Below are 17,990 nucleotides of genomic sequence, written 5' to 3' on the forward strand. Positions count from 1 at the left end.
AGAGAGAGAGAGAGAGAGAGAGAGAGAGAGAGAGAGAGAGAGAGAGAGAGAGAGAGTCGTAGATCTCACCCAAAGGAAAGTTCCCAAAGTCTCTAGTGTAGCAAGCTGGGGAGAGGGCCGTGATGGACACTCTTAGATCCCCTCATGTCGGCTTCTTCCCAGAGTCTGAGCAACCTGAAGTGGGCCTGGCATCTTCCGTCTTCACTCTCAAAGCTGGAAGCCAAAAGTGCCCAGAGCTTGAAAGGAAATGAAGAGAGCTCCTTCTGTTCTCTGACAACTCTGAGGGGACTGATCTCTTCCATTGAAAAGAGTATCCCATCCTAGTGGGCTTTGGGACTGGGGTTTATATGTGTGTGTGTGTGTGTGTGTGTGTGTGTGTGTGTACGCATGTACACACGTATGTATGTATACACACATCTACATATATACACATACATACATATAGTAGATATGTACATATATGTATAAATACATAAGATGTATTTATATATAAATATATATGTACATATACATGCATACAAATTGGGGATAATCTCAGAGGAAAGGCACTAAGATTGAGGAGGACTGGGAAAGGCTTCTTGTAGAAGATGAAACTTTGGCCAAGTCTTGAAGAAAGCCAGGAAGCAGAAACGAGGGAAACCGCTCCAGGTCTGGGGGCAGCCAGTGAGTACATCTGGTGACCGGAGATGGGGGTACCTTGTGAGAGGAAGAGTGAAGAGACCCAAGTCACTGGATTGCAGAGTACTTGGGTGGCATGGCCAAAGATAGAAGAAGACTGGTCAGGTCATGGAGGGCTTTGAAAGCTACACAGATGATTATATGTTTGATCCTGGGGGCGATAGGGAGACATTGAACTGAAAAAGGGGTTAGAGGCATACTTCATGAGGGTGGGCACCCAGGGAATTTTTTTAGGGGAGAACATTTGTTGAATACTCAATCATAAAGTACATTCTTTTATTCATCAAACTAATTAAAACTTTTTTAAATTAACAATTAAACTTTACTTTTAAAATGAGACACAAAACATCAAATATTTGCTTGTAGTCATAACCAGGGATATAAAAGGATCAAGACAATATTCATGATTTTTCTTTTTAACCACATGATATTGTTCAGTTGTTTCAGTTCATGTCCGACTCTTCATGACCCCATTTGTGGTTTTCTTGGCAAAGATACTAGAGTGGTTTGCCATTTCCTCCTCCAGCTCATTTTACAGATGAGAAAACTGAGGTAAACAGGGTTGAGGGACTTGCCCAGGGTCATACAGCTAGTAAGTATCTGAGGTCATATTTGAACTTAGGTCTTCCTGACCCCAGGCCTGGCGCTCTATCCACTGAACCAACAAGCTGCCTAATTATTAACTATTATAGCATCTAAAACTGCAGAATTTCAGAGTAATGAGGGACCTTAGAGGTCAACTATTCCAACCATTGTAGGGGACTGACTTAGCCAGATTTTCAAAGTGAATTAGTGATAGCATGGACCATAGAATGGAAAAAGCACCAGTCTTGGAGTCAGAGGACCTGAGTTCAGATCCTAGTTATGATGCTTAGTAGCCTTGGGGTGATGCTGCGCAAGGCACGGACCTCCTTGGCCCTTGGTTTTTCATCTATAAAGTGGGGTCTGATTTGACCTCAAGTCTTCCTAACCCCAGGCCTGGTGCTCTATCCATTGCATCACCTAGCTGCCCATAACCATATAATAAATGAACCCAAACTAACCAGTTTTCTGCATGGTCCTCCTCTCCTAGAGAATGAGATATCTTTTGTCAGGGGTCGTGGATTTACAACCTTCAAGTACATTAAAATAAACTGGAGAAAGCCATTCTTGCTCTACGCAGAGTGAATGAATGGGGCGGGTGCTATTGCACTCCTTTCACGTGCTAATGGCTTGTAACAGGTGAAACGTGAAACTGCAGAGTCCTGAATAGCTCTGTAAAGTCCAGGAATGTGGATGAGGCCAGACAAGCCACTCCCAAGTGGGGTTATTGGGGCTACTGTTAGGACCTGATCCATTGCAAACCCCAACTAGTCATCCTCGGTTTCCAATTCATCCTAGGACACTACATTATCCTGTTGCCTTCACATGGAGGCAATCACTGAGTCTAGGAATGGATAAAAGGAAGTGATTCTCTCCTGCTCACTTTTTCTATCAAAGTGAGGCTGCTCATCAAATGTACCATCAAAACATCAAAAACATCATGGATGTTTTTCTCTTCTCAACTGGGAAAATCGCTTCATGGTTAATTGTCATTGAAAATAGCTTGGTAACATTCTGGACAACTTCTCATTGGAGCCAAAGAGTTAAAAAAAGGCCTTTTATGCCCTGGTCATTGCAGTAAGCTGAGAGCTGATGGTCCAAGAGCCTGACTCACTTTTACCACCGTCTGGAGAATAGGATAACTCATGTAGGGCAAAGATGAACTAGAATAAATTTGGTTCGTGAGTAAGGCCTCTAGCTTTTATTTTAGCATCAGTAAGCTAAATGTTTGTTAGAGAGAGGAAGAGGGAGAGAGAGAAGAGGGGAAGGGAGAGAGAAAGGGAGAGAGGGAGAACATTTATGCAGTGCTCACCATGTGCCAGGAGTCCAAGAGTAATGGCCAATAAAGGCCAGTTCTGGGAGCAGGCACTAGCACTAAAAAGGAACAGAAAAACCTTCTAGAAGGTGGAATTCTAGCTGGGACTTGAAGGGAATGAGGAGGCAGAGATGAGGAGGAAGAGCGTCTTAAACATGGAGCACAACTAGTGAAAACGCCCAGAGCCAAGAGATGGAGTGTCTTGTTTAAGGAACAGCAGGGAAGTGGGTGTCACTGGATCAAGGAATTCATGGTGAGGGGAGCAAGGTGTAAGAAGACTGGAAATGGAGGAGGGGACAAGGGGACTAGGGCTTAAAAAGTCAAACAGGGCTCTATGTTGGGTGCCGGGGGTGACAGCAAGTTTATTGAATAGGGATGGGGGGTGGGGGGAATACAAGGTCAGACCGGTGCTTTAGGAAGGTCACTTTGGCCCCTGAGTGGATGAAGGACCGGAATGGGGAGGAGCTTGTGGCACAGAGACGAATCAGAAAGCTCTTACGGTAGTCTAGGTGGGATGCGATGGAGGCCTGCACCTGGATGGTGGCAGAGGCAAAGGAGAGAAAGGGTCCTATTCAAAAGGCATCTCAAAGGGAGAATGGACAGGGCTTGGCAACAGATTAGATACGGGGGCGGGGACAGGGAGTGAGAGCGTGGAGTTGAGGATGACACCTGAATGACTGAGAAGATGGTGAACCCCCCAGCAGTGAGAGGGAAGTGAAGAGGAAGAGAAGATTCGGATGAAGAAAAGAAGTTCTGTTTTAGACGTGTTGGGTTTAAGATGTCTGCAGGATATCCAGCTTGGGATGTCCAAGAGGAAATTCAAGATGTGAGACTGCAAGTCAGGAGAGAGGTTAGGGCTGGATAAATATATCTGAGGATTGACTGTACAGAGATGATCATTGAATCTATGGGAGCTGATGAGAACACCAAGCAAAATATTATAGAAGAAGAGAGGAGGGCCCAGGACAGAGCCCCAGGGGAGACCCACTGTTAGCAGGAGAATCCAGTCAAGGAGGCTGAGAAGGGGCTGTCAGCCAGGTATGAGGAGAATCAGCAGGGCAATGAAAACTTGGAATTCTCTCTCTGTGTCTCTGTCTCTCTGTCTCTCTCTCTCTCTCTCTATATATATATATATGTGTGTGTCCTCTCAATTACATGTTAAAACAATTTTTAACATTTGTTTTTTAAAGATTTGAGTTTCAAATTCTATCCCTCCCTTCTACCCTACCTTCCACCCTTTCCAAGACAGTAAGCAATCAGTTATAGTTTATACATGCACATTCATGTAAAATATTTCCATATTAGTCATTTTGTACAAGAAGACTCAAATAAAAGAAAAAGAGTGAAAGAAAGTGAAAAATAGCATGCTTCAGTCTGTATTCAAACAACATCAGTTCTTTTTCTGGAGGTGGATAGTATGCTTCGTCATTAGTCCTTTGGGATTGCCTTAGAATCTAAGACTTGTATCATTGTATTGCTGAGAATAGCTAAGTCATTCACAGTTCTTCACTGAACAATATTGCTTAAAAAAAAGCAATGTGTCTCACACACAGACACACATACAACACATGGAGACACATATATAACACACACAGACACACAGATACATAAACCACATACACACACTCACATACTCACACTCACATGCATCCACACATATATACACTCAGACACCACACACAGACACATTCACACACACTCACACACACATACACATACACACACACTAACAGACACACACACTCATGCATCCACACATACACTCAGACACACATAGACACATTCACACACACTCACACACACACACACATACACAAACACACAATATTCTCCTGGTTCTGTTCACTTCACTATGCATCAGTTCATGTAAGTCTTTCCAGGTTTTTCTGAAATCACCCTGCTTGTTATTTCTTATAGCACAATAATCCATCATGATCATATACCACAACTTGTTCAACCATTCCCCAATTGATGGGCATCTCTTTGATTTCCAATTCTTAGCCACCACAGAAAGTGCTGCTATAAATATTTTTATAAAATAGGTCCTTTTCCCTTGTTTTTGATATCTTTGGTATATAGACCTGGCTGTGGTATTGCTGGATCAAAGGATATTATTATAGCCTTTTGGGCACAGTTCTGAATTGCTCTCCAGAATGGTCCAATTGGTTCACCACTCCAGCAACAGTGCATTAATGTCCCTGTTTTCCCACATCCCCTCCAACATCCATCATCTTCCTTTTTTTTTTTTTGTCATATTAACCAATGTTATAGGTGTGAGGTGGTACCTCAGAGTTAAAACTTGGAATTAAAAAGAAGAGGATAACATTGCAAACATGGAGATGTAGAGATGACAGTCCGAGTAGAAAATGTAGTAGTTTCATTTTATGGCAGCCATTTTTTTTGCTCTGAATGCCCATCATGATAGTGATTTCAAAACCATCCCTTGGGACCCTACTTCTAATGCGTAGGACTTCCCTCTCTGATGGCATAAGGATTCTGAATAACAAAAGCAAAGACAGCTCTGAAGGGCATGCAGCATACATGAAGCAGGACCTGGAGGATCACTAGGTCATAGATTTGTAGTATTTCTCTCTTGTTGTTGCTGTTGCTTTAACACTTCATTTGAATTCCTGCGCTCCATTCAAACATGGTGGATGTTCTACGGAAACAGACATCACAGATGAACAGTCCATTTTAAAAGTTCTAAACTGGTCAAAACCCAACTCTATCAATTATTCATAGTTTATGAAGCAAGACAGGAGGTTTAACTGGACTTTTTCGTTGTGAAAATGTTTCACTGCAATAGACAATCTCTTCATGGTGTCCACAGTAGTATCATTGGCGATTATTGCAACTATTTTTCCATTGAGTAAAGACACAATCTTTTTTTTTTTCTCAGTCAACTAGCATTTATTAAGTGGCTACTATGTGCAAGGCTATTTTGGGATGTGATTACTCAGGTTGACATTTTGAGGAAATTGTTGCACATTTTGGCATAACAGAATCATATTTAGAACATAGTGACCAGATTTAGAAATAAACTTTTGTCAGCTTCTTTTCACTATGAATCTCAGGATGATCTCCCAAACCAGAATAATGTTAATCAGTGACTTCGTTGCACTCTAACTATGGCACCATTCTAGTGTGGACAGAAAAGCCTCCTTACCTCATCTAACAGTAAGTACATCAATAGGTTTCCTTTTATTAACACTTGATTATGAAAAATATCTCAGCACATGAAATTTTGGCAGTGGGTAGTGTAGAAAACGTTTAAAAACATTCCTTGGCCCTATGGCCAGTTTCTGAATCCCTTCTCAAGAAATGCTTTTGCTGTTGTTGACTTGTTTTTCAGTGGTGTCTGACTCTTTGTGATGCCATTTGGGGTTTTCTTGGCAAAGACCCTGGAGTGGTTTGCCATTTCCTTCTCCAGATAACTTTATAGATGAGGAAACTGAGGCAAACAGGGTTAAGTGTTAAGCCCAGGGTCACACAGCTAGTAAGTATCTGAGGCTGGATTTGAATTCAGTAAGACTGGAGTTCCTGACTCCAGGCCAGTCACTCTATCCGCTGCACCACCTAGCTGCCCCAGTAAACACTAAAGCGGTATAAATGTTAACATGTCCAAGGGCCTTCAAGACCTTTAAGACTGATGCTCTCATCTCTCTTCTGGACGATCGTAGACTGGGTCATCAGACGGAATGCTTGTTGGCTTTGAGTAAGAACCACACTGACCTGACCTGAGAGACTCAGTCTGTTTCTGTTGCTCACTACTCATTTTGTTATATTTCCAGTGGAATTGGTGGTGGCAACATTATCATCGTCCAAGTTCCTTTTCTAAATTAAATTTTATTTTTTTCAATTAACAGGCATTTGTTCTCTTGCCTACCCTCACTGAAAAAATAAAAGATAAACAATCCTTACAAAAAAATTTGCATAGGAAAGCGAAGCAAATTCTCATACTCGCCAGGTCCAGAAACGTGTATCACATTTTGTCAATCACCCCCGTGCCAGAAGGGAGGTACTATCATCAGTCCTTTGTAATTATGGTTGGTCACTGCATTGATCAGTTATTAAATCTTTCAAAATTGTTCTTTTTTAAAATAATGCTGCTGTTACAGTATACATTTTTCCTAGTTCTGCTCACTTCATTCTGCATCATTTCATACAAATCTTTCCACTTTTCTCTGAAAGTGTCCCTTTTTATTTCTTATAGCATAATAGTGTTCCATTACATTCACATGACACAATTTATTCTAGGTAGCACAGTAGATAGAGTGCCAGGCATGGAGTCAGGAAAGCTTATCTTCCTGAGTTCAAATCCAGCCTCAGACACTTGCAAGCTTTGTAATCCTGGGCAAGTCATTTAACTTTGTTTGCCTCAGTTTCCTCATCTGTAAAATGAACTGGAGAAGGAAACGGCCAACCATTCCACTATCTTTGCCAAGAGTTGGACATGACTGAAGAACGACAAATTGCCCAATTGATGGGCACCCCCTTAGTTTCCGGTTCTTGGTCATCACAAAAACAGCAGCTATAAACATTTTAATACTTACAAATCTTTACCTTTCTTTGACCTAGCAGTGGTAGTGAGTCAAAGGGTATTCAGAGTTTGGCAACTTTGGAGGCATAGTTCCAGTTGGCTTTCCAGAGTAATGGTATCAGTCCAATGCTCCACCAACAGTGCCTCAATGTCCCTGTTTTTCCACTCCCTTTCATCATTTGTCATCCCCCCCTCCTTTTTTTCGGTCAACTTTGCCCATCTAATAGGTGTGAGGTAAAACTTCAGAGTTGCTTTTATTTACATTTGTCTAGTTATTAGTGATGGAGAGGCTTTTTTTTCATATGGCTATATTTAGCTTGGATTTCTTCCCTTCAGAATTACTTGTTTTCATGGAAATTCTTAATGGAGGCACCTGAGATATATGCACTACCATGAGCACATTGATTCTAATTCAATTTGTCTGTTCCAACCACAGCCAATAATAGGTCAAAGTATTTTCTAAAATGGTGGCCATAGGGGAAAGGGAGGGCTAATGGTAATGCAGCTTCTAGTAGTGGGGACCCATGCTTCCAGTGAACTTGGGCTTTCTATCTGGAACATGAGACTGCCCAATGGGAGCACCATCCCCAGAGCAAGCCCAGTGGGCTCTGCCTGGGGCCCAACCACGTGGGGAGGCTTGGTGAGCCTGCCTGAGGAAGGTCCCAGCTTCCTACCCTAGAACGTGGTGAAGAAACAGACTTTTGCTTGGTTGATGAGCTAAAACTGTATGGTCATTTAAATGGCATTAACTCGCCAAATGCTAGCTGCATTTGAAAGAAGAGGCACGAACCGCTCAGTTGTAAACCTCTGAGTGGGGAGAGAAAGTGCAGGCTTCCGGGGTCTCCTCTCCCTACCCTGGTTGACACAAAGCTATGCCGATTCTTCCGGGCCTGGGTGAAGGCATATCGGAGAGGGAACAGAACAAGCTGCAACTTTGCGAGCTTCGGAAATGCAGGAGAGTAGCCAGAGATCTGGGAGACTGCGTCCATGCCAGAGTTTGCTGCCCACCAAGCCCCGAGGATAGACTAGGACTGAGCCCCTCCTACGACATTATTATCAGCGGTACTGCATTTGCAAATGACCTCAGTGGGGCAAATGCTTTGTAGCAACCGCTTTAAGTTTGAGCGCTACCCTCCTCAGGAACTGAAGTGACAGAGAGGAGAGCGTGGCCCTTGCTCCGAGGGATGTGTCTATACTTTGGTTCTAGCTATGCCTTTCAGTAAATATTTCTAATTGATGTTAATTGTTAAATGAAAACTGGGGTGTTAATTCCTAGGGAGGATATTGCCAATGGGTGCTTGGAAAGGGAAGGCTTGAGCTCACAGCATTAGAAAATTCCCCCTCCCCCAACACCTCAAGGCTCCCCTAGAGCGCTGTGGTGAAGATGCAGCCGGCCTGAGACCTCTGGGGATCAGATTGAGCCATTTTTTGGGGAAGACTGCGTGCCTAGGTACACCCAGCACGCTCTGTCACCGTGCTGACAAGTGGTCACCCAAGCTTTACTTGAAGACAGTCAGCGAGGAGGACCCACTCACTATCTCTGGACACATTCTCTTCCGCTACTGGATTGCTCCGTTAAAAAGTCTGTCCCTGTGTCAAACCTCCATTTGTCTCCGCACCTTTGACCCATGGCTCCTACTTCTAGGTGCTCAACTCCCTAATGCAGACGGACTGCCTCGTGACTCATAACCTACCTCCTGGTCCCTCCTTTCGGCGAGTGGGGCTAAGTTTTCAAGAGATACCTGCCTGCTGTCTTCTCTCCCCCCCTCTCCCCCCTTAAACAAGCTCCCCCTTGACTCCTTTCCTTAAGCTATTGTTGCTTCTTCGCTTCTTTCAGATTCCTGCCCTGCCTCCTTCCCCACTCACTCCTTAAACCCCTAGAACGCCACTCGGCTCTGCCGAAATTGCTGTCAAAGGTTCCCAGCACCTCTTACTGCTAAATTCAATGGCGTTGTCTCAGTACTCATTTTCCATGCCCTCTCTTGCGACTTCTGACATGACTGACCCTCTGGCTGGATGTTTTTTCCTCCTTTCTTCTCTGTGACAGCTTAATTTCTGATTCTCATCTCTGTCAGCCTTCTCGGGGTTCTTTACTGGATCGCCATCCATCGCCAGCCCTCGAGACACTTCGCCGCTGGTTACTGACTGTTCTGTCTTCTCCGCCACAGCCTTGGCCCTCTGAGGGCAGGCGCCCCTCTCTACCTCCTCCTCCGCTCCCCCGTTAGAAAGGGCGCTCGTTAAGGACGAGGACCGTCTCGTGTGTTCGGATCTGTATCCGCGCGTTTAGCACAGAGCCCGGCGCAAAGGAATTACGATCTGTTTCTCTGCTCCATCCATCTTGGTCCTCAGACCTCTCTACACTGTCTTGCTTAGTGATTTCATTGGCTCTCTTGGGTTCAATTATCATCTCTAGGCTGATGATTCTCCAGTCTAATTGCAGCTTCAACATTTCTCTTCGTCTTCAATCGTGCATCACCAACAAAACCTGTCTCCCCGCCACCCCTCTTCACCTCCACTTCTCAGAGCCCCGAGTTTTTACTGCTCTGCTCGGGCTGTTGCTACACCAAACTCTCTCTGGGGCTCCCAGTTGCTGGTACCTCACTGCCCACTCGGCCCATTCCCTTGAATTTATTTTGCATATACCGATTTGTGTGCATGCTGTTTTCCGGGTAGAATACGAGCTCCTTAGGATGCGGACTTTGATTTTTGTCTTCGTATTTCCTGAGCATAGAGCAGCGTCAGGCAGAGTGCTGCATAAATGCGTGGCAACTGATGCAAAGGGTGAGTGGGAATCTGGATAGTTGGAGAGTGGGAAATAAGCTGAGAGATACGGAGAACTCCTACCTAAAACACTCCCCCACCCCGTCCCGAGCGAGAGAAGCCGGCAAATACCACCCAGGGAGGGCTGCTGGTCAGATACGCTGAGAGGCACCGGGAGTTCGAAGGCTTGCCTAGGGTCCCTTCCTCCGCTGCCCATGGCGCCTATGGCGGGTGCGAGATTTTGTCCTGGGAATCTTTGAGCGTGGATTTTTAAAAGTTGGCTTGGGGCAGCCTAGAGCTCGCTCCTTTAGCTTGAACGTTTTGTAAAAATTTGATTTGTTTTGTTGTTCCTATGGTACCCCCTTCTAAACAAAACTGCGACTTCAACGTGCATTTAATTCACTATGGCTCTAATTCTATGCTAATGCTGTAGGAGTCTTATCACTCTTGCAGAGTGGTGTTTAAGCAGAGGCAACTAGTAACATAGTGCCCAGAGTGCTGGGCCTAGAATGACACAAAGTTGTGTGACGCTGGGTAAATCATTTGTTTGCCTTAGTTTCTTCAACCATAAAATGGGCATAAAAAGCACCTTTGTCTCATGTTGTTTTCTCAAATATTTGTTTAAAAAAAAGTTCCTGGCATGTAATATGCGATATGAAAATGCTTATTCCCTTCCCTCCCTACCAGACACAACAGCTGTGACTATGAATTAATTGGCTATCAAATCTTAGAACTGAAATGTCAGCAGGAGGCTTTTTGTATGATGAAGAGGATGCTGACAAGCAGGGTACTGTGAACATCCTGGGGACCTGACTTAACATGGACAGGAGGAAGACAGCATCCAACCCCCTGGGGATCACCTACCTGGAGGACTGGCCACTGGTCTCTCTCCCCGAAGTCCAAAGAAGAAGACATCAGAACAAAGCAGGCAGGACAATGAGGAATTGAGATGCCGAGGCAGAATGTTCTGCTACTTTCTTCAATGCTTTAGTGAGGTGCTTGTGGGAGACGTAAGAGGTAGTGGCCAAAGTGTGAGGTGGAAGATGGTGGGAGGTGGTGATGTGCCCTTGTCAAGTGTATGGGTCATCTCCCATGTCCTCTTCCACAAGGGGCACTGAGCCAGAGAAGAGAGAAGCAGAAATGTGGCCTAGGGACCCTCTTGGACCACTTCCTACATTGACCTCTCCTGTTGAGGCTGAGGAAGACGGAGACTGGAGGGCCAGATAAGGGAAGTCTTAGCCACACAGGGCAGCTCTCAGCAGTGCTGTGGGAAGGATCCTCTGAACTTGGTTCTTTTTTTTTTTCAGATATCAAATATTTATAGTAATTTTTTTGTGGTAGCAAAGAACTGGAAAGAAATTAGGTACTCATCATTTTGGGAATACCTAAACGTACCTAAACAAGATCACATATGTATTGGAATATTAATATGATAAAAGAAATGAGAGAAACGGGAGCATTTATGTGAACTGATGCAGGACTAGGAAAACAAAAGAGATGAGGACTATAGGAATGAAAACAAAGAGGAAGAAAATGGAACTAGACTCAGGGGAATCATAATGACCAAGTTTGGCCATAGAGAAGAATATGCACCTATTTCTTCTCGTTGAAGAGATGGGGGACTCTGAGTGTGAAATGCTGCATAGGTTGTCAAACACGATGGATGAAACTGTGGTTGGTTTTATATAACTTTTTTTTTCATTTTTTGATACACATGAAGCCTCAGTGTGTAGAGAAAGTTGAGAGGGGGTGTATTTGTGAATAAACAGGAAGGGAAAGCAAAGTATATTAATAAAACTTTTAATTGAAAAGAGGGTGATATTGAGGCACACCATGGATGTGTTTCTCTGTGTGTGTGTTTTGTGTGTGTGTGTATGTGTGTGTGTGTGTATATGTGTAGGCTGCAGCATATTGCCAATTTTAAAGAACTCAGGGGGAGAATGAGCATAAAGGATCTCATCAGAGATATGTGACCAAAAAAGGAAGTGAGGCTATCATGTAAGGACTGTAAGGGATGATCAGTTGACAGCTTATGTGATTCAGTGCCACCCACATGAAAGCCATTTAGAGGAAGGCTACTAGCGCACTGGGTAGACCTCTATGAAGGATTTATGGGAGGACAAGCACAAGTGTCACATAGGATGACAAGGCTTAGAGGGGCTGTGTGTGATCTGCACCTTTGGAGGTATTAATCACACGGACACCACAGATACATGGTAATATCGAAGTTTCTTCCCTCTCCCCACTTCTGCTATTTCCTCATTGCCCAACACCAGGGGAATCCCCCCTTCTGATTTACTGGAGAAAAGACTCAAGGGATAAAAATGCCCCAAATGTGCATTCAGCAACATGCTTTGAGGGTGAAGCACAGACCTCCCCCTCACCAGCCAAGACGGGGGGGGGCAGATGGTCAAAAACCACGGGAGGCATACAGTGAGAGGCAGTGCACAGAGTCCAGACAGAGACAGGCAAGGAGCCGCTCCAGGGAAGGGATCAGCAGGGCTGACCACCTAGTACAGGTAGGTGGCTTCCATGTTTGGGAAAGATGCTGGGAGAAGTCCCAGCTCCAGGGGACACATGGAGACTATCAGAAGACAGTGGTGAACCACGTGCAGGGCCCTGAGACCATCAGCAGCATCACTTCTTCCCCCCTCAGGGTCCAAGGTTTTACTTAGCTTCAAAAGCTTTCTGACTCCTAAGGTGAACAGCAAGGCCAACCCCAAGGAAGATCAGTCCTAGCACAAAGCCCCCAACTCCACTCAGCATATTTCTCCGGTCAGTTCTGGATGGCGCTTCTCAATGTCCCCAAGATAGAAACCAGTGACAAAACAGACAAGCTGGTTGGGTGTCCTAGGGTAGCAGTCTTTGATGGATACACAGTCACTTGAGGCCAACCTGGTTCTTTCTTGCTCTTTCCATCTCTTTCCCAGAGCAGAGGTTAAGATTGGGAGGTCCCTTGGAGGAGAGTTTCTACCTCATCCCACCCCTCAGCCAGGCCAGTAGAGGGAGAGGTGGTTTGTGTCAGAAACAGGCAAGTACAGGGCAGGGAACGTCTGTGGGGCAAGGCTGTGGTGAGCTTTATAAATGTAGCTCTAGGGAGACAAAGTTCAGCCTAGGCAGCTCCAATGCACCTCCCCCCTTGGGCTTCATTTCATCTAATTCCAGGATTTCGCTGAAGAATCAGATCTCATAATTATTCACATTTCCATAGCACTTTAAGATCCCCAAAGCACTTTCCTTAAGCGAGGCAGGCAGGCAGTTCGAGTCTAAGTGTGTGTCCGAGCCAGGACTCATTGCCTGACTCCGGACCCAGCAGTCTCCACTGCAGCACAGAGCCTTCTTTCACCCGGCCCCAGCAACCCCACTGGCAGGTAATTATTCCCCTTTTCTTCACAAACCCCGATAAATGGTTAGAATCCTTTCCCATTTAGCGTTTGACCTCTACTTATCTGGCTGCTCTTCATAACACAAAGAGAGTTAGTAGCATGATAAGATTTAAAAGTGGGATGCAGCCTCAGAGACCACATCTCGTAATCCATCTTCCTCATGGTTAGATGAGAGGACGCTGGAGCTCAGGGAGGGAGTGCGTTAGGCACGCAGGTAGTAAGCAGCACACCTTCGTAGGATCGATCCGTCTGTCCCCTCCGAACATTCCTGGAAGGAAAGAAAGCTCTTCTCTGAGGAAAGTCTGGCATTGCTCTTACGGATCCTCCTGGAACAATGAGTCCGTCTGCTTGGAAATACTCAAAGAAAAAACAAGAAACAGCAGACTCTTAGCGGAGGCGGGAAGCCGCAGGCTCACAGCAGGACGAAGCCCTGTTTAGTGTGGACTGGAACAAAGAAAGGCAGCCCATTCAGAGAAGGCAAACCCCCCTGCGCCTACTCCCAGGGAAGCCTGTCAGGTGGCGTTTAGGAAAGGGCCAATCAGCAGAAAGGTTGAAGCTTGAGCTCCAAACCACATTGTTCAAAGAGGAAAGCGGGGCCAGAGCCTGAACAGAGGACGTCAAGCATCTCTACGATGGAGGCGTAGGTACGGGAGGCATTGCAGGGACAGTGAAAATAGCAATGGATTGAGAACCAGGGGAGCTGGGTGCAAATGCCAGCTCTGCTGCTCATTACTGTCTGACCAAGCGCAAATCCCTAAACTCCTCCAGCCCTGTTTTTCAAGCATAAAATGAGAGGTGTTAGGGGCTAGCTAGGTGGCACAGTGGATAGAACTCCAGCCTTGGAGTCAGGAGGACCTGAGTTCAAATCTGGCTTCAGACACTTGACACTTAGCTGTGTGACCCTAGGCAAATCACTTAACCTCGATTGCCTCACCAAAAAAAAGAAAAAAAAGAGGGGAATTGAACTAGGTCCCTTGCATCCTATGTCTACTACAAGACCACTGTCAGCCTTATGGCCAGGAGTCTGTCCTCCCCTGGACCACATGGAATCCACAGAAAGGAATAGATGGCTGCTTCTCCCAGTTTGGTTTAGGTTTCCAATAAGCCACAGAATCACAAAATTCCAAAGCTGGATGGGACTTCAGAAGCCATCCTCAAACTTGTGGCATAAATTCTTTCTATGACATACCCAATAAATGGTCATCTAGCCGTGCCTGAAGCCCTCCACTGACACTAAACCTGGTACATCCCATGGCTGTCTATTCCTCTTCAGGCCAGCTCTAACTGGGGGAAGGTTTTCCTGACAGAGTCCAAACCATGAATGGAAGACCTTACTGAAGTCTCAGTTGCTGCAGGTGTCAGATAACCTTTGGCTTCTGCCCTGAATCACTTTGGGAACCCAAGTGACATTCCAATTCAGCATAAAGCCCAAAGCTGTCCATGGATTTATTTATAACTTCAATACATTGTATCTGGGGTGCTGTCTTCTTCGTTCCTGCAACAGTTTTCCTTTCTCTTCCACAGGCTGCCTCTGAGTCAGCGAAGCACATAAGTTTCTAATCCTTCTGCAAGTCTCTCTCTTTGCCTTGACTCTGAAGAGTAAGGAAATGACAATGAAAACCATGTTCAGCTAATGCACTAACTGCACATGTATAACCTATATTGAGTTGCTTGCCTTTTCAATGAGGGTGGGTGGGGAGGGAAGAAGGGAGAAAATTTGGAACCCAAAGTTTTAAAAACACATGTTCAAAAAAAATGTTTTCTCATGCAACTGGGAAATAAGAAATACAGGAAATGGGGTACAGAAATCTATCCTGCCCTACAGGAAAATAGAAGGGGAAGGGGATAAGAGAAGAGGGGGAGAGATAGAAGGGAAAGCAGACTAGGGGAAGGGGTATTCAGAATGCATGCCAATCTTGGGGTGGGGGGAGGGGTGAGATGGGGTGAAAATTTGGGACTCAAAATCTTGTGAAAGTAAATGTTGAAAACTAAAAATAAATAAATTTATTAATAAAAAATATTAAAAAAATGAAATAGGGATACACTAACAAAAAAAAAAAAAGCTAATGCACTTCCTCAGCTCCAGAGCCTTTGAAGCTGGCCCCTCTTCTGTCCCTGCCCATCCCTGGCAGAGGCACAATAGGCCCTGCAGCGCAAGAGGCTAAAACAGCAGGGATGGGGCGGCCAGGGCCACAGCGGCTGTTAGCCCTCCTTCTTTTGTTTTCCTGAATGCTTTACTGATGCCCTTTTTTTCCATTTCTGTCATTTCCCACTAATCTTTCCTTCATTATTCAAAGCTAGTGAAGTATCAAATTAATTCAGGAGCTGGGAGAGAGAATCTTTCCCATATCTGCAACAGAGGATCCAGCCCCCAAAACAGAGTCTAAAACAAGCATCCTCAGGGAAAAACTCAAAAATCCCACCTTTCCTAACACTCTTTAAATAATTTTCTCCTGAAAACTCACTTTTAATCCAGGTCCAAAGGAGACCAGCTAGGCAGCAGGTGCTTTTTCCTTCCTTCACATTTCAAAGGTTCCCAATGATCTCAGCAGCTAACTCTGACAGCCCCATTCTCTTGGACTTCTCTGGCTTCTGGCCATGCTGACCTGGTGTGTCCTCATCACAAGTGTTGTTTTGTTTTTGTCACTGTACCCAACACAGGGTCTGACATGTCGTGAGTCCTTAGTAAATACTTGTTTAATTTGGTTTCCCAGAGGTCCCTGTTCTCTCCCCATTCCAAATATTCCTAAGCCTCTCTAACACTGGTCTCCTTCACTCATTATACACAGTTGTGTAATTATGTGTATTATACACAGTTGTGCAATTTGTACCCCCTCAGTAAAGTGTAAGCTCACTTTTCTATACCAAGTACCTGGCACAAAACCTTATACACAGAAACTTCTTAATGTTTGTTGAATTAAATTGAATTTCTAGGGGTACATGAGAAACTTGACTTGTTGGGAGAGAGTGGAAGGTATAGAAATATCAACGGCAATTGTCTAAAAAAACTACCTTTAAAAAAAAAATCACCACAAAATATCCCAACCCCATTTAATCAGCTATAAAAACTAATGATGGCACTGTCACTGACAGCAGTTTGGGAACACAGCTGGAGCAGCCCTGCTGGAGCTGCCCAACTTGGGGAAGCTTTCTACCAGATCACTCAGGGTTACAGTACTGACCGCCATCCTGAGTTGCCTGCGATAAGGAAGGCTGTAGGGCTTTCCCAAAGGGTGATGTTCTCCCTACGCGGTGACTCTTTTCAGGAGGCAGGACTGCTTTTCCTGGATAATTTTTTTGTTCTTTATTCAACTGCTGTAGCAGATACTCATTGGTTGTTACCAGGGACCTGAATTATAAGGGAAAGACATCATTAATTACATAATTATGCCTGCAAAAATAGCCTCCGCTAAAGTCCTCTTCTCTTGCTTCATGGTCTCCTAAAGGTGCCCGGGATTGTGCCCTAAATGTTATGCAAAAGAATTTAAGTTTTCAGATCCTCTCAAGCTAGAAAAGCTTTGAGTAGAGGCTCAGGGATGGATTTAGAGCTATATCTGTCATTGCTTCAAGGCTATCGAGCCCAAATACCTCATTTTATAGCGGATAAGGAAGCCTGAGAGGTTAAGTGATTTCAAATCAGCTCTTCTAACAGAATTCCAACCCTCCTTCCACTAAACCATAATGCCATCTCCTGGACCTCATCTCAATGCCTAACCTGCCCCTAGAATCATTATGGTGAAATACGATGATGGCAATGTTCTGGTAACTTTTATGGTACTCTCTCCTGGCATATTAAAATCCAACAAGAATTGGAATGTAGCTCGAAGTTTGCAGGTTTCCCACTGCTAATGGGAGTCCTGGGGTTGCAGCTCTAACATGTCAAAGAAAAATTCTGTACTCTGCATTTAAGGCCCAAGCCTGACGGACATATACATTAATAAACTGTTCTAATTCTAAGCATCTCTGCTCAGAGTCTCTAATGTGAAATCCATCTTGCTTTTGAAAAACTCTAACCAATCCACTTTTGACTTACAATTCGCAGTATTCCCAAATGACAGACAAAATTCTATAGTAAGATAAAATATAATAACTAACTTCAAGTAACAGTTTTATTCATCAGATAGAACAATAAATACTTAGAGAACTGACACACCTTGGGGAATAATTCTCTTAAACCCTCTTGGATCATTACTCCTAAGAATTCTCCCTTCTTCCTGGTCAAAGGTAAATGTGAGAGATACTTCTATTAACTATCTAATTAATCAAAGACTTTTCCTCTTTGTACGATCATCACCCTAATCCAGTCAAGGAATGGGGAAAGAGAGGCCTGCTTATAAGTGTCAAGGGTCAAGGGTCAAGGATCCCGGCCTTGTCATGTTACTGGCATTATTCTGTTTTTAGGGAGAATAGTTCATCTCTGAACTTAAACTTAGTTTCCCTTTAGAAAGCAGTTTACATGGAAATATATTTTGCATGACTGTACACATATAACCTATATCAAATTGCTTGCCTTCTCAATGAAGGAAGGAGGGAGAGAATCTGGAACTCAAAAATTTCAGAAAACCAATGTAAAAAATTATTTTGACATGTAATTGGGGAAAAACATTAACCAAAAAATAGAAACTGGTTAGCTTAGAAACAGCTGTGTGGTACAATGGATAGAGCATTAGTCTCGAATTCAGGAGAGATCTGCATTCAAATGTAACCTTAGACATTTATTAGCTGTGTG

At 44.3% G+C, this 17,990-nt stretch overlaps 1 protein-coding gene across 1 annotated transcript in view; it reads right to left on the minus strand.

The window, feature by feature from the left end:
- Positions 1-14,694: 14,694 nt before the first annotated feature.
- The window catches only part of LRRC36 (leucine rich repeat containing 36), a 54,349-nt gene continuing 51,053 nt past the window's right edge, over positions 14,695-17,990 (minus strand). The window contains exons 14-15 of the mRNA XM_027846052.1: positions 16,444-16,610; positions 14,695-14,853 (exon numbers count right to left, since the gene is read on the minus strand). Coding sequence (XP_027701853.1) covers positions 14,798-14,853; positions 16,444-16,610 — 223 coding nt within the window. The 3' untranslated portion in view covers positions 14,695-14,797. The remainder of the gene's footprint in view (positions 14,854-16,443; positions 16,611-17,990) is intronic.

This window comes from Vombatus ursinus, unplaced genomic scaffold (assembly GCF_900497805.2).
Source record: "Vombatus ursinus unplaced genomic scaffold, bare-nosed wombat genome assembly UNPS02005286.1, whole genome shotgun sequence".
Classification (NCBI taxonomy): domain Eukaryota; kingdom Metazoa; phylum Chordata; class Mammalia; order Diprotodontia; family Vombatidae; genus Vombatus; species Vombatus ursinus.